This window comes from Excalfactoria chinensis, chromosome 6 (genome assembly GCF_039878825.1).
Source record: "Excalfactoria chinensis isolate bCotChi1 chromosome 6, bCotChi1.hap2, whole genome shotgun sequence".
NCBI lineage: Eukaryota > Metazoa > Chordata > Aves > Galliformes > Phasianidae > Excalfactoria > Excalfactoria chinensis.
The window spans coordinates 30,854,427-30,878,284 of record NC_092830.1 but is presented as its reverse complement, the minus strand read 5'-3'; the positions used below and the strand labels follow the sequence as shown (position 1 = coordinate 30,878,284).

The 23,858-nt window shown below is 51.8% G+C and overlaps 1 protein-coding gene across 1 annotated transcript in view; it reads right to left on the bottom strand.

Annotated features, from left to right (window-relative positions):
- Positions 1 to 2,232, bottom strand: part of FHIP2A (FHF complex subunit HOOK interacting protein 2A) — a 29,451-nt gene extending 27,219 nt beyond the window's left edge. The window contains exon 1 of the mRNA XM_072340295.1: positions 1,934 to 2,232. Within this exon, the coding sequence (XP_072196396.1) occupies positions 1,934 to 1,978 (45 nt within the window). The 5' untranslated portion in view covers positions 1,979 to 2,232. The remainder of the gene's footprint in view (positions 1 to 1,933) is intronic.
- Positions 2,233 to 23,858: the final 21,626 nt, after the last annotated feature.

Below are 23,858 nucleotides of genomic sequence, written 5' to 3'. Positions count from 1 at the left end.
AATGTCAGCGATGTACAGGAGAAATGATAGAGAGAAGGGCCAACCGAACAATTTTGATGTAAAGAATGCCTATCAACGAAAGCTGAGCTTTGGTGCTTCCTCAAGCATATTTAAGCGACCAACTCAGCTGAAAACTGTTCAACTGCAGCCAAATTTTCTCCAGGAGATAAGCATCCCAATTCTCTGAGAATTAACATCTTTAGTTAACACCTCTGTTGCTGAGCCACAGTCAGACCCCAAACTGTTAGAAGTTGCTATTTCTCAGCTCTGTGCTTGAATCATTGGGTCAAACTTCCTAGATAAATTTTAAAAGCACTCTTGCTTTTGTGATTCCACCTTTCATGCCTTGTGCAGTGCTGGATGTTTGTCACGGCCCTGGAAACACACAGCATTTATTACTGGGAGCTCTATCACAGTGGTGTTAGCAGGATGAGGCAACCCTCAAAGCGACACCACCCTTCAGCAAGGCCATCTAGAATGTTTATTTACAGTGGTCACCTACAAAGCGGTGTTTACCAACCTGCTCCTGTCCTTGTTTAATTTAAGGGTCTTCCAGAAATACCTTTTATGAGCTACGTGAACTGGTAAGCCCAATCCTCCACTCCTGCATCACTTATTCATCTTTGCTTATATAAAACATGGCACGGCTCACCGTAACTAGATCTCTTTAGTTAGGCAGCTGCTCATTTCTGTTCCTCTTCCAAGGAACACACTACTTATTGAAGATACTCATCTGTGATTGTACCAGGTTTCCAAATAAATACTTTCATCATTACATTTATTCCCAGATGCAACTGTAACAGAGCAAACTAGGAAACAGGCCCTATTAATACACATTTAATTAACACATGTTTAATTTTAACACCTGAACAGTCCCGCCCAAGGCTGCAGAACTACAGGCACACGTATACCTAACGTTTATTAACTGCGGTATGAAGGAATACATTCATGCACAGAGCATGCACCTGAAATGGGAGGTGATTTGCCATGTAGGCTCTTCTTTTTTCAGCCATCCGACACTTTCCTTCATCACCTCCATCAACGACTCACTGCCAGGTTTAACACCCAGCCAACAACTCCTCCCTCCACACTCAGCTCTGTAGGTGCCCCGGCTCACCCCAACCCTGCTGCTAGCAGCCATAGGAGCAGCCTACCGCCAGACCCCAGCTCCCTGCAGCACCGGACCGGAGCGCTGTAAGCAGCGCGGCGCTTCGGATAATAGCAGCAACGCGGCCTGCAGCCACGGCAGCTGCAGCGACAGGCCTCGCTGCTCTGTTCCCAACCCGTGCAGCGACAGCACAGATGTTTTGGTCTTCACGATGGAATTTAATTAAACATACACAACCGCGGAGCACCCCCAGCTTGCATTCTCTATCCCCATCCAATTAAAGTAAGACACCAGTAAGGGAAAGGTGCTTCACAAACGTGCCTACATCACACAAAAGCACCGCAGACGACTTGCTAGGGCTTGCAGGCCGCAACAAAAAGATACGGAGAAGTTTCCTGAATTCTCCCCCTTTTCTATTTCCTACACAGAACGCCCAAGCAGCACCCCGTCCCCCGCTCAGGAGCTCACAGGGCCGGCCGGGCCGGCACAGCCACAGCGGTCAGCCCGGGGCGCTCCCTGCCGCCCCCAGGCCTCCCGTCCCGCAGCAGGCCTCCCGCTGCCTGCCGCCGCTTCGAGCGTGGCCGCCCGCTGCCCCCACTCGAGCGGCGCGGCCTCCGCTTCCCTGACCCGCGGCGGGGGCGAGCCGGGCTCGGCGTGGCCGGGCTGCTGGCGACTCTCCCGGCTCGGCGGGGCAGGCAGCGAGGAAGCCAAACCGAACCGAAACACCCCCCCACCCTCTCCGCTCTCCGCGCGGCCCTCCGGCGGCTAGGTCCGGCCTGGCCCCTATCCCCGGCGTCGCGTAGCGAGGCTCGCCGTCGGCCTTACCGCCTCCACGGCGTGCTGCAGGATGGAGGTGAACTTGGAGAACATCCTGTCCCGCGACTGCAGCAGACGCTGCCGGGAGGACCGCGAGAGCTCCTCGATCCGCCGCCGCCGCTCCAGGGTGAGGGCTGCATGCGGGGGCCTGGCCGCGGGGATCGGGCGGGCGGACGGCCGCCGGCTCTGCCTTTCGCTCGGCGGCGGACACCGTGGCGCTGACACCGTGGCGCTGACACCGCCGGGCTGCGGCTGCCGAGGCTCCGGGTCCCCGCCCCGGCGCGGCCTGCAGGGGCCGCCACCCCCGGCTAGCAGCCAGCGGGGCCTTTCCGCCCCGCCCCGCTCTGCCTCTGCCCGCCGGCCTCGGTGCTACCGCTGACCTTCCCAGAATTGCCGGGCGGCTGGGCAGCTTTGGGGCCTGCCGGGGTTAGGCTGTCCTCTCCACCTGGTCTGTGACAAAGGTTTCTGGGTTCGCACACTTTGTTCTGTACTCCTCACCACAAGAAGCAGTCCTGGCTGGCTGTCCCAGCTGCATTTCAGTGTTCCCTGGGTGGGTTGCAGTCTGACGCTGATATCTCTGTGCAGCAGTGCTTTCTTCAGGGCAACATGATGGGTTGGGCACAGGCCTAGAGGCCTCTGCGATCTGCAGGTTTGCTATGTATATAGTGTGAGAGGGCTCATGGCAGCACATCTCACCTATTTCACTGCTCTTTTTTTCCCCAGAAGATGGATTGTGTGCTTTTTACTCCCTTTAAAGAAGACAGGCTAGGCTTTGCTTCACCTCCAAGCCAGATACCTCAGAGAAAAAGATCACCCTCCCCACTGTTCCATGCTGCTGGAAAAGTAGAGGTAAGGGAGCTGGGCAGAGGTTACAGGGACAATGGGTGGGCAGTGCCACACTGGATGGTGCTTGGTTGCATGTTAGGAAAATATTCTCATGAGGATTGGTGAGGCATTGGAACAGGCTAGGCTGCCCAGGAAGGCGGGGCAGTCACCATCTCCAGAGATATTGAAGAAGTATAGAGTTGTGACTCTGAGTGATGACATTTAATGGGCGTTGTGGTGATGAGCTGATTATTGGATTTGGTGATCCTAGTGGTCTTTTCTAGCCTTAATGATTCCTTGATTCTCTCTCTTGGGAGCAGCTGCTATTCATGGGATACTGTTTAGGCACTGAGCAAATGGAAGGAGGTGAACAAGACTGATCTGGCACTGGGTAAACAGAATGAAATGTTGAGAAAGTGAAATAGTTAGTACCTGTAATTCCAATCAGGGAGAAACTTTCTCATTAATTGTTGGAGACTAACGAGCACCATCTTTTTCATGTATTAGGAGTAAGCACAGAGAGATGCATCAAAACTACCTCTCCTGTGAAGAAAGGCTGAAGGAGTTGGGCTTGTTCAGCTTGGAGAAGGCTCTGGGGAGACTTTGTTGCAGCCTTGCAGGGGGAGAATGACTTTCTATGTGGTCTTGTAGTGATAGGACAAGGGGAATTGGCTTTAAAGTAAGAATTTTCTGAAGTATACAGGAGTATTTCTCACTGCTGGGAATATTAAACAAATACTGGCAGACCAATGTTTCTGTACTAATGCAAATCACTGGAGAACTAATAGAAAAATTACATTAGCAATATCAGTGCAGACAAGTTCAGCTGAGGTTACATTCTATTTGGATACTTACTGTCACAGGAGGTGATTCAAATGGGGATGAATGAACAGGCTACCAATGCCATGTTGTGTGCAGCAACTTCACCTTCTCATGCCTAATATTATTTCCACTCAAATAAACACAAGTGTAAATACTTATTTTAATACTCTCAAGAGTAGAGCTCTGCTGGTTTTGCTTTTAAGTGGCAGAAGCATTATGGCACTGTTTTATTTGAATATCAGTAAAGACAAGACTTGAAAGTGAGGCTGTTTTAATTGATGAAGCTTCTGGGAACTTAAATTTCTCTTTTGCAAATTAATGAAACTGTCAAGATTAAATCAATTTAAGTGGACTGAGACAGTGAGATAATGTGCTAGTCCTCCTATCTGGAAATCTCTGTGCTATTTAGTTTGATGGCACCAGGCCAGTCTCTAATGGGTATATTTGTCTACATTACAAAAGAACTTTCTGCAGTCTGGTCTTTTGTTTCAGAGAGGTCCGGGGCTTAGAGGAAGGTACAGTTTTCTACCCCAAGTGAAAATATGCCAGTAGAGCTACATAGAATTCCTGTTCATATTCTGCACAGGAATTTACATTTATAATTGTATGGGAAATGTTGAGTTATGAACTGAACCACTGATTGAGTACCTGGGGAAAGGGCCCAGTCTGCTCTGGGAGCACAAGTGAAGGCAATTCAGCTCTGTGACCAGAAGGAGTGGAGCCTGGCTGCACCTCTCTTAGACCTCATTTAAGGGCTGACTGCCACGAGGGAAGGAATCTCTTCCTGGAGGTCTCTCCCTGATGAAGCTTTATACTGTGAACCTAGAATCTTTTGATATGGGGGAGCAGTCTTCCTCCCTTACAGCACCTCTCTATTGTGTCAGTCGTTTCATCATCACACCTTTGTTGTAACGCTTTCCCCATTGTATTGATCTGTCCAATTGCTACAGTAATAACCAGAGTAACATCTGTTTCCAGTGACTACTTTGATGAAGTGAAGAATGAAAACGTGCAAGGCTCTGTATGATGTTTCTGTTCCATATCTGTTTCTTCTGTAAGACATTCATTTTCTGATAGACAAGAAGCTTACTAGTATTCACTTTTGTAGGTCTCATCACTTGCTGTGGGTGTTGAAGACAGAATATTGGGAAGAACAGACAAATATTCATGCCAAGTGGAGTATTTTGTATGTCTGTGGTTCAGTTATGCTGTTTATACAACACAGCTCTGTGTTGCATGGTGGGTTGTAAAGGAGACCGCAAGGAGTTCTGTCTGTTAAATGGGACATATGTGTGTTCCAGGCACACCATGTTTTTCTCAAAAAAACCTCTTATTCCATTTCAACCTTTATAATCTGAGCTTTCCCCTGTAAGTAATTATATATGGATGTATTGCCTATGGTGTCTACAAGTAGTAGCGTGTAATAAGTTATGGAAACCAGATAAAATACTCTCAAATTGGTGAGTTCAGGCTTAGCTAATTTCATTGAAACATGCAGGTTTAAAAGACCACGAGTTTGCTTGTTCTTGTGAACTGGAAACTGGAACAAAGAGACTGAGGGTTTATTCTGGGTGTATGCTATATTGCAGCTGTAATGACTGCAAGAGTCAAAAATAAATATTCAAATAAACTGGAATTTGCCCCCAAATATTAGAAAAGTAATGGAGCTGCAGTATGCTGGCTCTCTCAGTCATTTCTCTGTCTACTTGCAGGAAGGAAAGTCAAGCAAGCAGAATCTGAATGTATTTTGGGGGAGAATTTAGGTGCTTAGCCATGACCCTACTAAGAGACTTCTTACTTTTAAATCAGCTCTGACTATGTTTGTTTTCTAATGCATAATAAGATTTCATTGTTACTTATATCTTTGGATTTAGGGCTATAATCTGTTAATCTCTGAAATGTCATGAAAATAATCTCTTTAATCATATGCAGAATGCTGATCTCAGTAGTCAATATAAGCTGTGCAAATCAGTTCAAGCACTGGGCAAGCTTAGTAACTTTCCTATTTTTACATCAGTCTATTGCTAAGGGTACGCTATTACTGAACTATCCATTCCAGTGTATCTGTCCCAAGGCAGAACTGAAATCTTTCATGGAGTTTGATATCAAATGTTGGCAATGTAAAATGCCTTAATTTTGAAGCAACTAAAATATTGATTACATAAGATACTTAGTAGGGGATTCGTAATTAATTTTAAATCATTACTGATAGCACAGTTACCTAGAAAGACCAAAATATTTGTGTCATAAAACTTTCGATATGTGGAGTTACCTGACAAAAGGCCAGTGGTGCTCACCAATATAGGGTTGCAGGTAGAGAAAAGGCTGTGTTTATATCTTGGCTTGTTGGTAGGAAGCTGTTCCCAGGAGCAAAGGGCATGTGTGGCCTGGTTTCATCTGCATTGCGTGCTTGTGTCAGACACACAACAGCAAGGATCAGAGAGAATCTTTTAACATCTTTTTTGGGTGAAGATAAATAACCCTATATATCCTGTTTAGAATGAATTAATACTACAAAGAAGTAATGTTAATTCTGAGCTTAATTGCTGCATTTTACTTGGCTTGTTAAAGCATTGGTTGCTGCATGTGACAGTCCATCATCTTAGCTGTTCGCTTGTCCAGTTTGGTTCACAAATGATGTTGTTTGAAGCTATAGAACAAGTCTGAGTTCTCAGGCAGACTTATCCCTGCAGCCATTCCATCCCACGTGATTTTTGCATCTTTGTGACAACTACAGTGAATTTAGGGAGAGACTTGTGTTAAAAGACACGTAGGTCCTTCTCAGAAACTCCAGCTGAATTCTTGCAAGAGTTCCAAAGTGGCTTGCAGGAGTGACTATGTACGTTGCCACTGTATTATTTTAGTTGTAGGTGAGGATGGATGGAGTCACCTGAACGATTCTAGATAGAAATCTATGCTCAAAAGCCACACTGTGGGCCAAACTGCATTTCCAGAAAGGGCATGTACATCTTAATCCTTTGTAATTCAGTCTGAGTCATTAACCCTGTAGGAATGAGCATCTGTACTTGGCCTTTAGGGAACTGAGCTGGAGGCACCACTGACAGAAAGCAAAGAAAATGAAGTCTGTAGCAGACCCAATGCCACTCAGAGATGTTTTGGTTACTCATCACTATTCCTTTGCCTCAGGCTCATTAGGACTGGTTTGACACTGAGTCCTCGGGTAGTGAAATGCTGAAGTAGGCAGAACTGTGTCTGTAATATGACTAAAATAAATGAACCTGTTTCTGATTAGATCCTTGAGCAGTGCTGGAGTACTTGGTTCCTGCCTGGTGACTCATGTATCAAGGGAAGTATCTCCATCCATTTCGTTTCTCTGGCTCTGTATTTGGGAGCTTTTATTTGGGTCCCCTGGGAATTTTCAGGTGCTGTCACACTGAGCTGAAATTCATACCTGGAGTGCTTACCTGCTGCTATCAGACGCATGCAGTCTGCATTTCCTTCTGCCTTCTCAGCAGTAATAGCTGGCAACAGAAAACCAGTGGCTGTACTGCTGGTACAGCACACAAATACATTCTGTGTTCAGACAGAAATCTCATCATAGTGTAAATCCATTTCCTTGAGCTGTTGCAGAACAATTCCTCCCGTTGCTAGATCATGGCCTGCAGAGGGCAGCACGACCCAGTGTTTTACTCTAGTGCTCAAATGAAGAATTTACTCACCTGATCCTATCTCTGTCCATCAGCGTCACTTGCTGTGGAATAAACAACTGAATATAGTGGAGAATCTGCATCAGCCCAAACCTCAAAAGGTAGGCAAAAAAAAAGAAACAAACAAAAAAGAAACAGGAAAAAACAAACAACAACAAAAAACAAACAAACAGCCTTGCTTGACTACATTAAACCTTACTTGTTTGTTTGTTTAGAAACATACTGAAAGGATAAAATGACATGAGAAAACTCAGGCTGAGATATGTCTTACATGTAAAACAAATGTGTTTATTGGGAAACAGGTCAATGGGTAAGAGGAATAAAATACCCAGAATACGTGCACCTGGATATACTGGACAAGACTAACAAGAGAAAATTGTTTTTGTTTTATTCCAGATTTCTTCAGGAAGATTCTGAGATTTGTTTAAGCCACTGTTAATGTGACTGTGAGGTTGTGCCTTTGGCTGACTGCCTTCTGCTCTTTTTCCCAGGCATGTCCTGAGTCCGTGTGAAACAACCACCACAGTTTTAATGAGATGTTGCCAGAAAGCGTGCCTGGATGCAGGTGTGTGCTTTAACTGAAGAAATGATTGGTGCCGGGATTGAGGCTGTACCATGATGAGGGATAAGGCATTCAGTTCCTGAAAAAAAGCCAGTACTTTGTGTTTCTCAAATCAAATTGCGTCCAACAGCTGATTAAGAAGCAATCTTGATATGTGCTGAAGGGAGTCCTGTCTATACTTCTCAGCCAGCAAACCCTGTGAAATGGTGATCAGAGTAGAAAATAAATATGAAGAAAATAGCTTTTTAGGAATGAAGAGAGCATGAGCAATGACTGAATTCCAGGGGTGCGGGAAGAAACCTGAGTATCCCTTATGGACAAATGTCAAGTACTTTAACACTGATGAAGATAATTAAATTCTTTGGGCCCAGACTTCTACTGCATAAGCCTGGCTGTGCACGGCACAATGTATGTACTTCTTAGAGTGTGGCTCATTAACATCACAACTGTCAATCAGTGAATTTTTGCTGATGGTTCCTACAACTTTCTCCAGGTATCAGAGTGCTGAGAGATTTTAATTCTGGTTTATTCATAATATTCTTTGATATTCTTGTTGTTATTTGTGAACACTGTGCACTTTGGCCATGAAAATGCCTGTCACAATTTACATTGCTGTAAAAGATACTCTGTATAAAAAATGCTTCCACGTTTAATGAAGTCTGTGTAATTTCATTATGTTTGGCACAGGAAATTATCTGGGGTAAAGGGCAAAGCAGGACACACACAGAGATAATGCTTTTTCTTGATACACATTTTAAACCTCTTATTTATAGTCAACAAAAAAGGCAGTTTATCTTTGGAAGGCCTACACTGAATACTGAATTAGAAGAAAACAAAATGATTTGCGTGTCAAGATCACAGCTGTTACTCACAGTGCATGCTTGATATGTGATCCTGTGAGAACCTGATAAAACGCAAGTCAGTTTCTGACTCAGCCCTTTGGTGGGACCTTCCCAGTAAGAATGCACATACAGGGGTGCTACTGAAGTTTGTCTGCAGTGAATAGTAGCTAACTCATAGTTGATCTTTCCAAACCTCATTCTTAGAAATGAATTTGCCGTTTTGGCCTTTGTGCCTTAAGTTTCCAGCGGATAATTTAGCCTTTTTGCCTAAACCCAGTTTGCTTAATAGACTGAAGAACAGGATCCATGTACAGGCTAAGTGACAGCAAGGTATGTTGCATAGAGAACACAGTCCAGTATTTAGAGTACTTCTCTGGAAAGATGCATGATCTGTTCTTTACTCTTACATAATTTTCCCAGTGACCTTAGACAACATACTTAGCTCTTCAAGGACATGTGAGCATCTGAAAATACCAGTAGGGGATTTGAAAGCACCTATTGGTTGGTAAAATACCATAATCTATTGAGGCATATCTAAACATACCTGGCCACATGTCTCAAAGCTCAAAAAGATCTAAAAAGCATTAATGTTAGCATTGTTGTTGGTTTTTTGGTTTTTTGGTTTTTTTTGGTTTTTTGTCTAACTTGAGTTAGAAGCTGACATTGCCTGTACAGTTAGTGGGGAAAATGTAGGAGGTAAGAACCTGCTTTTCAGTTGACTAATTCAGAAGCCTCAGGTAGATAAAATAAAGCAATGTCAATCACAGCTCCGTAAAGGGCTTCTAAAGCAAGCAGGAGGAGGCTGGTGCAATTGAACAGCTCAACAGCTTGCTGCTCAAAACAATCAGATCTCTTCCCTCTCTAATGGTCCTGTTCTTCCTGCCTCCTTGCTGGCTGCACAGTTCTGCAATCACCATCTGCTGGTCAGTGCTTACCTAAGCCTTAGGTGCTTTCTGTGGGTTTTTTTAGTCTATCCTTCCTTATCGTTATCTGACAGAACACTGATTAGCACAAGAAAGTGACATGGTTAATGAACTATGGTGGTCCCTTGAGGAGCAGACCAGTGGTGTTGCAGTCGGTGAGTGGGGAGCACATAGGCTGCAGTGAGCAGGAGAAATGTCAGCACACAGGAGGTAACCACACCTTGATTGGCTTGACCAGCTTGTTTGGCTCAGCATCTCTTATCTATGTATCTGAGGTCTTCATCTGGGAAACAGCAATAATGGTGTCTGCCTTGATCCCTGTACCACCCCCTGCTTTCTCTTCAGCTCCCTTCCACCTTCCCTAAATATTGGCATAACAGGAACAGCAGTCACAGAAACTGATTCAGTTGCACACATGCAGATTGCATGGCTGGTACTTGCAGCTAATGAAAACGTAGCCTCCAGAACTGCTAACTGCTGAGTTCCCGCTGCAGCTTTTCTTAGTGTTAGTCTCTCTTTGTAAGTGTTAATTGCTGCAAAACTTGTAGGGATGTAGAACTGTTCCTGAATTCTACCTTCTAATCAGTTTTAGTTGAAATTCTTAATACCCAAGTCTGAAAGTTCTTGAAGGGGATTTGCAGGGCAGACAGAAAATTTCATCCCCAATTCCATAGGAAATCAAACTAAAAAGCTCATTTTAACAAATGGGTTCTGTATCTGTTCTCTGATCAACATGTCTGTTCACTTCTCAGCCTTGGAAACTTGACACAGTAACTGGAATGAATTCTTTGTGTTCTATAGAAAACAAAGTCACAAATACCCTTCCCCTTCCTACTTCCTAGTAGTATAAAGAAAGGAAATTCATCATTACAAAGCTAATTTCTGCATGTTCCTGAGCCTTTATTGTAAACAATCTACTGAGTATCCCACTGGAGAACCCCTGATAACACTACTCAGTGATTTTGGGTCAGTTTTCTTGGTGGTTCAGCTTCTGTTTCTCAGATCACTCACTGTCTCAGAAAGATGCTTTTGTAAACAGTGTTAGAACCAGCAATTATTCTCATCTTGTCACTGTGAAAGTGATGTCCATCTTTACCCTCCTCCCAAAAACTTTTGGTGAATGCTGCCACAAAACCACAGTGCAGATCTTATTCATTGCTAAGGTTCTGCCAGCCTCTCTCTGCAGAATAAAATGTGTTGCTTGCCACTGGCTTTATTTGGTGTTAGGCTGCATGCAGTATTCAGGTATTGCAGAGATACTATGTCGGATTAAATTCCAGATGGAGTCTTGGTGATATTCACACACAAAATAAGTCTTGTGGCTTGCTGATGCTTCACAAGATCATGGAACCTGTTGTGCAGAACATGGGCTGGAGCGGTTGGGCCCACGAAGCAGGGATGAGTAAAGGTCTTGGAGAGATGAAGGTGGCTGCCCTGGGGATCTTATTATGGTTCTACTTCTCATATAGCCCTCAACATTCTCACCTCATGCCGTACCCTTTTGATATGTGTTTGCAAGAACTCAGGGCACTTTTCACAGGGTCCTGATTTATGATAGCCACAGAATGATTCACCCTCATGGTCTGAGAGGGTGGCTGGCTTCCAGACTGTTCTCTGTAGCCATAGATTATCCACAAGTGATCATCTAGCTTTGCCTGTACTCCTGAAGTGAGAAAATAAAACCTTTTATCTTTTCCTCATCAGCTCCATGTTTTATCAATTCACTCAATGAACTGTGGCTATCTGCTTGGGTCATCCTTTGTAGTGGCTAGTACTTAACGAATGGTCTTGAGCAGTGCAAATCCTGAGTGAACTATGTACGAAAATGAATGCTGCTTTTCTGGAGCATGTATGAGTTTGGTATAGCTCTAGTGATCCTGTGATTCTTGGACATCTTGTGTGAGCAAGATGGATCAAGGAGCAGGGGAGTGAGGTGCAATGGAGCAAGAAGATTCCTCAAGAATCTTTTCATAGGCTAGCATTATACAGCTCTCATAAATATCAGGATTTGTGCAAGCCACAAATGGAGAGGGATCCAGGTCAAGCAGATGGAGAATGGTATCTTCAGAGAGTCAGTGAAGCCTGCTGTCCAGGCAGGGAGTTTTTCTGGAGGATTGTGGTACTACTCTAGAGGCTGTGGGGGCACAGAGTCCAAGTAGCACAAAGTAAGGGGAGCAACGTGCTGTTGGTGTGAGGCCAGAAAACAATGAGAAACATACACAGGTGCAAAGCAAATGATTGCTCTGCCTGAGCAGCCACAGCCCCACAGCACCTGGGCATTGCTGCTTTGTTAGCACAGCCAGGCCTTGTTAGAGCCAGCCTGGGGCCCTGGCAGTTAGGCACGTGGACTTTAGATCTGAATTAGGGATTTAAGTTACACTTTAAATGAAAGTTTGAATTGAGGCTTGCATTAAAAGAAAAATAAGACTTGGAACAAACATGCTGACCTTCACTGCTCAGGGCGTCTACAAACCAAAGTAAAACAAGGGGTCAGCAAAAGCATGGTGCCCCACGGTCTTAATTTAATAAAACACAGCGGAATCCACTGGAACAGCATGAAATTCAAAAGCCTTTGGGTAGACTGGAACATTGTGCGCTGACTGGCAGATGTCTGCAAAGGTGCTAAAATGTAACTCTTATTGTCCACAGAATTTGCTGTTAAGCACTTACAAGATACAAAGTGAAAAATGACTGGATAAATAGGAAAATTTATGTGAACACCTAGAACTAACAGAAAGGGAACAGTGTAGCTGGGCTTGAGAGTAAGGTCAGACAACTTCTCTTTGTGTTTTTAATAAACAAATTGATTTCCACAGGGACACGACTTAGTTAAGGTGAGCTGTACAAAATGCATCTCCTTTCCCTTTATATTCCATATATATTCCATTTCTTTTAATGGTGAGATAAAAAACCAACATTGTGCATGTCCTTGCACTGTGGGTTTGGGATTTTATTTTTTAATTTTTTAATTTAATTTATTTTTTTTTTTCCTGGGAAGTAAAACAGGATAGCATATTGGTAATAAGGGCAAATGGATTTATTACTGAATAAGCTGTTTACTTTTTGACAGAAAATTCCTGAATTCCAGTATTGATGGTAGCTGGTGCTGCCTCCCAATGTTTTTTGAATCCTTTATTTAGTTTGGAGTTCTGGGAAGTACTGGTGAGTTTAATCAATTTACTCTTTTGATAGGTAAAAGCATTCTGTGAGTAATGACAGATTATTGCTGAGAAAAGATGATTGGAAGAATGGATGTTTTATTTCACTATATATCCTGGGAAAAGTTGTTCTTTTTTCAGATTATAACCATGCTTTTCTATGTACAACCTATTTGCAGGACCAGACATCCATCTATCTATTTTTCTTTCTTTCTTTCTTTCTGTATGTATGTATGTATTTATGTATTTATGCATTGTAAGAAAAGCCAAAGCAGACAATACTTTTTCAGTCTTCTGTATTTACTGACTGCCTTCCCTAGTAAGGACTACCATTTCAAATAAAAACAAATGAGAAGGAAATCTGTTTGGTCAGTTTAAATTCAGTTGATGTCAGGAATTCCACGTGTCTCTGAGTTTATTTTCATCCATCTAGTCATCATTGCAGTTTTTGCATCTGGAAGTCTCTGATGAGTCAGTTGTATCCACAAAACAGAGTAGATGGCCTCCTAAGCTAATCTATCTGAATTGTTCCCCTTCAGAATGTAATATAAAATGAAGATGTAAGAATGAGCGAAATTCTCTAGCTGTTCCTCTCTACCTTCACTTGAAGATTTGCAAACAGATTTGTGATGGATCATAACCACAGGCAATAGTGATGGAACTGGAGAAATACGATCACTAATGTTATATTCCATGACAAAATTACTATCTTATGATGAGGAGAACCTTTGTGATGATGATGTGTTAGCCTGCAAAAACCCTTGAGAGGATCACTGGTATTGTTACTGTGCTGCAGCAAACATGCTGCAATGCATAGCCATGAGATGAGCATTTCCAACCATGGAGAGTAAATGAGTTATAAAATGCAAGCAGCTCTATAAAACAAAACAAAAAAAATCCTGACTGGGCAAATGAATTGCATCCTTCCTACTTCAGATTATCAGCTTCTTTCACCCTTTCCCCCGGTACTGAAGGGATTTTTGCTATGGTGGGTGGGAGGCATCTCTGTGAAGAATTCCCTATAAATATATATATATATTAGTTTTAATTACATTTGTGGGCATCTGCTAGTGAGGCAGGAACACCAGATGTGTATGTGACTGTTACAAGAAAGAGGGAAATGGAAAAAATGGGTGCCCCACAGGCAGCTCTGCCAGGTGCCGTTTGTGAGGGGAGATCACCTGTGGGGTGGCTCCTCCCTGAGGGAGCGAGCAGCACCGCCTGCGAGGGGGGCCGTGACCTCCAGATGACCCCGGCCCGGCCCGGCCCGCCTCGAGAAAGAAAGGGCGGGAAGGCTGAGGTGAGAAGAGAAGCGGCGGGAAGCGACAGAGGCGGGAAGCGACAGAGGCGGGAAACGACCGCGGAGTTCCTGGGATCCTATTGGCTGGCGGGACACCTATATAAGGCGCGCGAGCGGACAGCTGTGTGACGCGATCTCCTCAGTGTGTGAGAAGAAACGGGATGCGCTGAGGGAAAGACGACGAGAAGGATGATGAACGGCGACAAGCGGTCTGCAAAGCTGAGGTGAGGCGGGGCTGGAGTGCGGTGAATTCGGGCTGAGGCTTGAAGGGAACAGAAACAAGCCGAGATGCAAGAGATGGGGATGGGGGCCGAGGGCGGCTGTGTCTCCGTCGCGGGCTCCGACGGGGTGGGGAGGAAGGCGGCCGGGACCGCGTGGCGGGCTCCGACATTTTGGGGGGCCGGGACGGGTCGGACCGCGGTCTCCGACGTGTGTGGGGGGGGGCCGGGGCCGGCTCGGTCCGCGGTCTCCGACGTGTGTGGGGGGGGCCGGGGCCGGCTCGGACCGCGGTCTCCGACGTGTGTGGGGGGGGGCCGGGGCCGGCTCGGACCGCGGTCTCCGACGTGTGTGGGGGGGGCCGGGGCCGGCTCGGACCGCGGTCTCCGACGTGTGTGGGGGGGGGCCGGGGCCGGCTCGGACCGCGGTCTCCGACGTGTGTGGGGGGGGGCCGGGGCCGGCTCGGTCCGCGGTCTCCGACGTGTGTGGGGGGGGCCGGGGCCGGCTCGGTCCGCGGTCTCCGACGTGTGTGGGGGGGGGCCGGGGCCGGCTCGGTCCGCGGTCTCCGACGTGTGTGGAGGGGGCCGGGGCCGGCTCGGACCGCGGTCTCCGACGTGTGTGGGGGGGGCCGGGGCCGGCTCGGACCGCGGTCTCCGACGTGTGTGGGGGGGGGCCGGGGCCGGCTCGGACCGCGGTCTCCGACGTGTGTGGGGGGGGCCGGGGCCGGCTCGGACCGCGGTCTCCGACGTGTGTGGAGGGGGCCGGGGCCGGCTCGGACCGCGGTCTCCGACGTGTGTGGGGGGGGCCGGGGCCGGCTCGGACCGCGGTCTCCGACGTGTGTGGGGGGGGCCGGGGCCGGCTCGGTCCGCGGTCTCCGACGTGTGTGGAGGGGGCCGGGGCCGGCTCGGACCGCGGTCTCCGACGTGTGTGGGGGGGGTCGGGGCCGGCTCGGACCGCGGTCTCCGACGTGTGTGGGGGGGGGCCGGGGCCGGCTCGGACCGCGGTCTCCGACGTGTGTGGGGGGGGCCGGGGCCGGCTCGGACCGCGGTCTCCGACGTAGGGGGGGGGGGGGCCGGGGCCGGCTCGGACCGCGAGCTCCGACGTAGACGGGGTGGGTCGGACCGTGGGCTCCGACTTGGCGGTGGAGGCCGGGGCCGGGTCGGACCGCATGCTCCGACGTGGGGCGAGGGCCGGGGCTGCGTCCTGGACTCTTGTGGGGGGGCGGCCAGGACTGCGTCGCAGGCTCCAAAGGGAGGAATTTTCTGAGGTGGAACTTTTGAGTGCGTTGCTGGGGGGGGAAGGCGACACCCACTGAGCTAGGTAAGCAGCCACTTGGAAGAAGATAGTGCGAGCCTCCAACAAGCAGCTATAATAAAGAATATGTGTCTGGTGTTGAGGTGTTGATCCCTAAAAATCCTTTTTTTTTTTTTTAATCTCAAATTGGATGGTGGGTATGTGGGAGGACACTGTGTGGTTGAAAGGTGCAAAACACTAAAGTGCTATTCTGGTGTTAAAGAAGTTAAATGTGATGACGAAGCCGTACATGAGAAAAAGGTAGGAGTTTACAAACAAAACTATAGGCTTGAATGTCAGTTTATTTCTTTTTAAGACAATCGCAGGTAATACACGTTAAAAGTTGATAGTCAAACTTGTCACATCCAATCAGTACAGTGCAAGGAATTGGATAAGATAAATTTATATAATCCAAAATAATAAAAGAGAAAATAAAAAGATTGCTGAGCAAAAGAATAGGCCTGTAACAAGTGGCACACACAATTCAAAGAAAAGCAGAGCTGGGAAAAAAAAGATAAAAATATATCATACATATGAACTCCTACAATGGCTGAGGGTCCCCTGTAAGCAGGGAAGCTGACTCTTTGCCCAGTCTGCCCGCCTCTGTGATCCCCCGCAGCACTGGCTGGAAGACCGCCGTGAGTCCGTGAGGTGAGAAAAGCCTCTCCAAGTGTTTTTTTGGGGGGATGAATTGGGGTGGGGTTGGGGGGGCTGTGAACGCGTGGCCTTCCTTGCCTGGGTGGCAGAGTTCTTTTTGCGATGCTGCGTTTGCCTTTGCCTTCAGGTGGGGTGCTTGCCTCTCCGCTGGTGCAATGTTCTCCTTGCTTCTGTTTCAGGAGTTGCCGCAGAAGAAGGAAGCAGCAGCGTGTGGACCTGGGAGTCAGAAGACAGCAAGAAGAGGAAGCGGAAGCGTGCCGACGCGGGGGGGAAGGAGAAAGGCACCCTGGGCAAAGCACCTGTCCCGTTAGCGGGGGCATAGTCACATCTGAGTTGAGCGTTGCCGGCGCCATAGGTGTCCAGGCCGGCTTTGTGCTGGGCGACCTGTCCCCTGTAATCAGGGCTCGGGTCTTTTTCTGTAGTTGGCCTTTTGCCTTGTTGCTCCTTTGGCTGCCTGGGGAGCGTGGCCCCCTGTAACGGAGGGCGAAAGCCACCTCTCCGCACCTGAGTGGGAAATGGAGCCCGCTGGACCCCGCGGCCGCCCTGTAGCCAGGGTAGTGCCGCTTCCTTGCCCCACTTCCTCCCTCGGCCCCTCGGCATCGTTGCCTGGAGGTGGCCCGTCAATGCGACGGCCCCGTACTCGGGGTGTGCGTCACGGCATTTGGCCTTTGGTTTTAGCTGGGAAACCCCTTGGCACGTTGAGGTCTGTGGCCTCCGTGCAGGCTAGGGACAGGTCACAGGCTCTTGTCTGTTGCTCGTGGTTGCGGGTCTATTCCCAGGAGTTGGCTGTGCTGCGTTGTCCTTCCCTTCCGGAAAGTCGTGCCTGTGTGTGCGTGTTCCCTTTCCTTGTTTGTGTTTGTGGAGTGACTGAGCGACTGAGCTTTCCCGTTAGGCCTCCCCAAATATTGCTGCAGCCTAGCTCCGACTTCCCGGGGCGGAACGGAGGACTTTGGTGCATGCCGCAGAAGGGGTGTTCCCTCTTAGTGCCACGAGCGCAGCGAGTGGTCTGTCTTCCTCCTTTTTACTTAGTTTGGATCAGAGCCACGCGGTAGTTCTGTGGCTGAGGCCACCCTGTATCCAGGGCTTGGGCCTGTCCTTGTGTGGCCGTCTGTTCTGCTGGCGGCGTGACAGCCCTGTAGTCGGGGCGTGTGTCCCAAGCTTTCTGGCCCCCTGTCCCCTGAGCGGCCCACCCGCCCTGTAATCAGGTGTGGGGTGTCTGCGGCGTTGCTGCCGGCTGCTCTAGCCATCCAGCTGGTGGGGATGACCCCTCCCTGTCCCGTCAGAGGGTGCAGGTTGAGGTGCTGTTTGTGTGTGAGGTGACCTCCCCGCTCGGCGGGTCGAGGTTGGTCCCTGGGCTCCCAAAAACATGACGTTGGTGATGTTCTGCTGCTGCCGGGCGGGCCAGCCTGTAGCTCAGGCGTTGGCGGGGGCCTCGCGCTCCCCGGGGCTTCTTGGGGAGGGTGGGAAGTGGGGGTACCGTCCTGTAGTCAGGGCTGCGCGTACCCCCCGTGTGTGCTTGGTGAGCTGCATTCTGAGAGACCCCCCGTACTCGGGTGGGTAGGTGGCCCCGGCCTTTCAGAGGCACGGGGCTGCGAGATGTGGGGTTGGGCTCTGCGCCCTCCCCGGAATCAGGTCTGGGATCCCAACTGTGGCCCTTTGGCCGTGCCGCCCCGCTGCCTGGCTTCCGAGAGTTGTTCCTGCCGCTGGGGGGGAAACCGGGCTCTGTGGCTCCAGGGGTGTTGTGCACCCGCCTGTAATCAGGCTCCGGGTGCGTGAGCGCTAGTGCTCTGCTGGCAGCCTGTGTAGGTTGACCGCCCCGTTAGTGGGGTGCCTGACTGGGAGAGGAGCCTCCCTTGGCCGTAGGGGTGGGGGCTGCCCTGTAATTCAGGGAGCAAGTGTGCCCCGCAGTCCCGGGCCCTTTGCAATGGAGGCAGTGGCTGAGGGTCCCCTGTAAGCAGGGAAGCTGACTCTTTGGCTGCTGCTTTTTGTGTGCCCAGCCCCATTTGCCCAGTCTGCCCGCCTCTGTGATCCCCCGCAGCACTGGCTGGAAGACCGCCGTGAGTCCGTGAGGTGAGAAAAGCCTCTCCAAGTGTTTTTTTGGGGGGATGAATTGGGGTGGGGTTGGGGGGGCTGTGAACGCGTGGCCTTCCTTGCCTGGGTGGCAGAGTTCTTTTTGCGATGCTGCGTTTGCCTTTGCCTTCAGGTGGGGTGCTTGCCTCTCCGCTGGTGCAATGTTCTCCTTGCTTCTGTTTCAGGAGTTGCCGCAGAAGAAGGAAGCAGCAGCGTGTGGACCTGGGAGTCAGAAGACAGCAAGAAGAGGAAGCGGAAGCGTGCCGACGCGGGGGGGAAGGAGAAAGGCACCCTGGGCAAAGCACCTGTCCCGTTAGCGGGGGCATAGTCACATCTGAGTTGAGCGTTGCCGGCGCCATAGGTGTCCAGGCCGGCTTTGTGCTGGGCGACCTGTCCCCTGTAATCAGGGCTCGGGTCTTTTTCTGTAGTTGGCCTTTTGCCTTGTTGCTCCTTTGGCTGCCTGGGGAGCGTGGCCCCCTGTAACGGAGGGCGAAAGCCACCTCTCCGCACCTGAGTGGGAAATGGAGCCCGCTGGACCCCGCGGCCGCCCTGTAGCCAGGGTAGTGCCGCTTCCTTGCCCCACTTCCTCCCTCGGCCCCTCGGCATCGTTGCCTGGAGGTGGCCCGTCAATGCGACGGCCCCGTACTCGGGGTGTGCGTCACGGCATTTGGCCTCTGGTTTTAGCTGGGAAACCCCTTGGCACGTTGAGGTCTGTGGCCTCCGTGCAGGCTAGGGACAGGTCACAGGCTCTTGTCTGTTGCTCGTGGTTGCGGGTCTATTCCCAGGAGTTGGCTGTGCTGCGTTGTCCTTCCCTTCCGGAAAGTCGTGCCTGTGTGTGCGTGTTCCCTTTCCTTGTTTGTGTTTGTGGAGTGACTGAGTGACTGAGCTTTCCCGTTAGGCCTCCCCAAATATTGCTGCAGCCTAGCTCCGACTTCCCGGGGCGGAACGGAGGACTTTGGTGCATGCCGCAGAAGGGGTGTTCCCTCTTAGTGCCACGAGCGCAGCGAGTGGTCTGTCTTCCTCCTTTTTACTTAGTTTGGATCAGAGCCACGCGGTAGTTCTGTGGCTGAGGCCACCCTGTATCCAGGGCTTGGGCCTGTCCTTGTGTGGCCGTCTGTTCTGCTGGCGGCGTGACAGCCCTGTAGTCGGGGCGTGTGTCCCAAGCTTTCTGGCCCCCTGTCCCCCGAGCGGCCCACCCGCCCTGTAATCAGGTGTGGGGTGTCTGCGGCGTTGCTGCCGGCTGCTCTAGCCATCCAGCTGGTGGGGATGACCCCTCCCTGTCCCGTCAGAGGGTGCAGGTTGAGGTGCTGTTTGTGTGTGAGGTGACCTCCCCGCTCGGCGGGTCGAGGTTGGTCCCTGGGCTCCCAAAAACATGACGTTGGTGATGTTCTGCTGCTGCCGGGCGGGCCAGCCTGTAGCTCAGGCGTTGGCGGGGGCCTCGCGCTCCCCGGGGCTTCTTGGGGGGGGTGGGAAGTGGGGGTACCGTCCTGTAGTCAGGGCTGCGCGTACCCCCCGTGTGTGCTTGGTGAGCTGCATTCTGAGAGACCCCCCGTACTCGGGTGGGTAGGTGGCCCCGGCCTTTCAGAGGCACGGGGCTGCGAGATGTGGGGTTGGGCTCTGCGCCCTCCCTGGAATCAGGTCTGGGATCCCAACTGTGGCCCTTTGGCCGTGCCGCCCCGCTGCCTGGCTTCCGAGAGTTGTTCCTGCCGCTGGGGGGGAAACCGGGCTCTGTGGCTCCAGGGGTGTTGTGCACCCGCCTGTAATCAGGCTCCGGGTGCGTGAGCGCTAGTGCTCTGCTGGCAGCCTGTGTAGGTTGACCGCCCCGTTAGTGGGGTGCCTGACTGGGAGAGGAGCCTCCCTTGGCCGTAGGGGTGGGGGCTGCCCTGTAATTCAGGGAGCAAGTGTGCCCCGCAGTCCCGGGCCCTTTGCAATGGAGGCAGTGGCTGAGGGTCCCCTGTAAGCAGGGAAGCTGACTCTTTGGCTGCTGCTTTTTGTGTGCCCAGCCCCATTTGCCCAGTCTGCCCGCCTCTGTGATCCCCCGCAGCACTGGCTGGAAGACCGCCGTGAGTCCGTGAGGTGAGAAAAGCCTCTCCAAGTGTTTTTTTGGGGGGATGAATTGGGGTGGGGTTGGGGGGGCTGTGAACGCGTGGCCTTCCTTGCCTGGGTGGCAGAGTTCTTTTTGCGATGCTGCGTTTGCCTTTGCCTTCAGGTGGGGTGCTTGCCTCTCCGCTGGTGCAATGTTCTCCTTGCTTCTGTTTCAGGAGTTGCCGCAGAAGAAGGAAGCAGCAGCGTGTGGACCTGGGAGTCAGAAGACAGCAAGAAGAGGAAGCGGAAGCGTGCCGACGCGGGGGGGAAGGAGAAAGGCACCCTGGGCAAAGCACCTGTCCCGTTAGCGGGGGCATAGTCACATCTGAGTTGAGCGTTGCCGGCGCCATAGGTGTCCAGGCCGGCTTTGTGCTGGGCGACCTGTCCCCTGTAATCAGGGCTCGGGTCTTTTTCTGTAGTTGGCCTTTTGCCTTGTTGCTCCTTTGGCTGCCTGGGGAGCGTGGCCCCCTGTAACGGAGGGCGAAAGCCACCTCTCCGCACCTGAGTGGGAAATGGAGCCCGCTGGACCCCGCGGCCGCCCTGTAGCCAGGGTAGTGCCGCTTCCTTGCCCCACTTCCTCCCTCGGCCCCTCGGCATCGTTGCCTGGAGGTGGCCCGTCAATGCGACGGCCCCGTACTCGGGGTGTGCGTCACGGCATTTGGCCTTTGGTTTTAGCTGGGAAACCCCTTGGCACGTTGAGGTCTGTGGCCTCCGTGCAGGCTAGGGACAGGTCACAGGCTCTTGTCTGTTGCTCGTGGTTGCGGGTCTATTCCCAGGAGTTGGCTGTGCTGCGTTGTCCTTCCCTTCCGGAAAGTCGTGCCTGTGTGTGCGTGTTCCCTTTCCTTGTTTGTGTTTGTGGAGTGACTGAGCGACTGAGCTTTCCCGTTAGGCCTCCCCAAATATTGCTGCAGCCTAGCTCCGACTTCCCGGGGCGGAACGGAGGACTTTGGTGCATGCCGCAGAAGGGGTGTTCCCTCTTAGTGCCACGAGCGCAGCGAGTGGTCTGTCTTCCTCCTTTTTACTTAGTTTGGATCAGAGCCACGCGGTAGTTCTGTGGCTGAGGCCACCCTGTATCCAGGGCTTGGGCCTGTCCTTGTGTGGCCGTCTGTTCTGCTGGCGGCGTGACAGCCCTGTAGTCGGGGCGTGTGTCCCAAGCTTTCTGGCCCCCTGTCCCCCGAGCGGCCCACCCGCCCTGTAATCAGGTGTGGGGTGTCTGCGGCGTTGCTGCCGGCTGCTCTAGCCATCCAGCTGGTGGGGATGACCCCTCCCTGTCCCGTCAGAGGGTGCAGGTTGAGGTGCTGTTTGTGTGTGAGGTGACCTCCCCGCTCGGCGGGTCGAGGTTGGTCCCTGGGCTCCCAAAAACATGACGTTGGTGATGTTCTGCTGCTGCCGGGCGGGCCAGCCTGTAGCTCAGGCGTTGGCGGGGGCCTCGCGCTCCCCGGGGCTTCTTGGGGAGGGTGGGAAGTGGGGGTACCGTCCTGTAGTCAGGGCTGCGCGTACCCCCCGTGTGTGCTTGGTGAGCTGCATTCTGAGAGACCCCCCGTACTCGGGTGGGTAGGTGGCCCCGGCCTTTCAGAGGCACGGGGCTGCGAGATGTGGGGTTGGGCTCTGCGCCCTCCCTGGAATCAGGTCTGGGATCCCAACTGTGGCCCTTTGGCCGTGCCGCCCCGCTGCCTGGCTTCCGAGAGTTGTTCCTGCCGCTGGGGGGGAAACCGGGCTCTGTGGCTCCAGGGGTGTTGTGCACCCGCCTGTAATCAGGCTCCGGGTGCGTGAGCGCTAGTGCTCTGCTGGCAGCCTGTGTAGGTTGACCGCCCCGTTAGTGGGGTGCCTGACTGGGAGAGGAGCCTCCCTTGGCCGTAGGGGTGGGGGCTGCCCTGTAATTCAGGGAGCAAGTGTGCCCCGCAGTCCCGGGCCCTTTGCAATGGAGGCAGTGGCTGAGGGTCCCCTGTAAGCAGGGAAGCTGACTCTTTGGCTGCTGCTTTTTGTGTGCCCAGCCCCATTTGCCCAGTCTGCCCGCCTCTGTGATCCCCCGCAGCACTGGCTGGAAGACCGCCGTGAGTCCGTGAGGTGAGAAAAGCCTCTCCAAGTGTTTTTTTGGGGGGATGAATTGGGGTGGGGTTGGGGGGGCTGTGAACGCGTGGCCTTCCTTGCCTGGGTGGCAGAGTTCTTTTTGCGATGCTGCGTTTGCCTTTGCCTTCAGGTGGGGTGCTTGCCTCTCCGCTGGTGCAATGTTCTCCTTGCTTCTGTTTCAGGAGTTGCCGCAGAAGAAGGAAGCAGCAGCGTGTGGACCTGGGAGTCAGAAGACAGCAAGAAGAGGAAGCGGAAGCGTGCCGACGCGGGGGGGAAGGAGAAAGGCACCCTGGGCAAAGCACCTGTCCCGTTAGCGGGGGCATAGTCACATCTGAGTTGAGCGTTGCCGGCGCCATAGGTGTCCAGGCCGGCTTTGTGCTGGGCGACCTGTCCCCTGTAATCAGGGCTCGGGTCTTTTTCTGTAGTTGGCCTTTTGCCTTGTTGCTCCTTTGGCTGCCTGGGGAGCGTGGCCCCCTGTAACGGAGGGCGAAAGCCACCTCTCCGCACCTGAGTGGGAAATGGAGCCCGCTGGACCCCGCGGCCGCCCTGTAGCCAGGGTAGTGCCGCTTCCTTGCCCCACTTCCTCCCTCGGCCCCTCGGCATCGTTGCCTGGAGGTGGCCCGTCAATGCGACGGCCCCGTACTCGGGGTGTGCGTCACGGCATTTGGCCTTTGGTTTTAGCTGGGAAACCCCTTGGCACGTTGAGGTCTGTGGCCTCCGTGCAGGCTAGGGACAGGTCACAGGCTCTTGTCTGTTGCTCGTGGTTGCGGGTCTATTCCCAGGAGTTGGCTGTGCTGCGTTGTCCTTCCCTTCCGGAAAGTCGTGCCTGTGTGTGCGTGTTCCCTTTCCTTGTTTGTGTTTGTGGAGTGACTGAGCGACTGAGCTTTCCCGTTAGGCCTCCCCAAATATTGCTGCAGCCTAGCTCCGACTTCCCGGGGCGGAACGGAGGACTTTGGTGCATGCCGCAGAAGGGGTGTTCCCTCTTAGTGCCACGAGCGCAGCGAGTGGTCTGTCTTCCTCCTTTTTACTTAGTTTGGATCAGAGCCACGCGGTAGTTCTGTGGCTGAGGCCACCCTGTATCCAGGGCTTGGGCCTGTCCTTGTGTGGCCGTCTGTTCTGCTGGCGGCGTGACAGCCCTGTAGTCGGGGCGTGTGTCCCAAGCTTTCTGGCCCCCTGTCCCCCGAGCGGCCCACCCGCCCTGTAATCAGGTGTGGGGTGTCTGCGGCGTTGCTGCCGGCTGCTCTAGCCATCCAGCTGGTGGGGATGACCCCTCCCTGTCCCGTCAGAGGGTGCAGGTTGAGGTGCTGTTTGTGTGTGAGGTGACCTCCCCGCTCGGCGGGTCGAGGTTGGTCCCTGGGCTCCCAAAAACATGACGTTGGTGATGTTCTGCTGCTGCCGGGCGGGCCAGCCTGTAGCTCAGGCGTTGGCGGGGGCCTCGCGCTC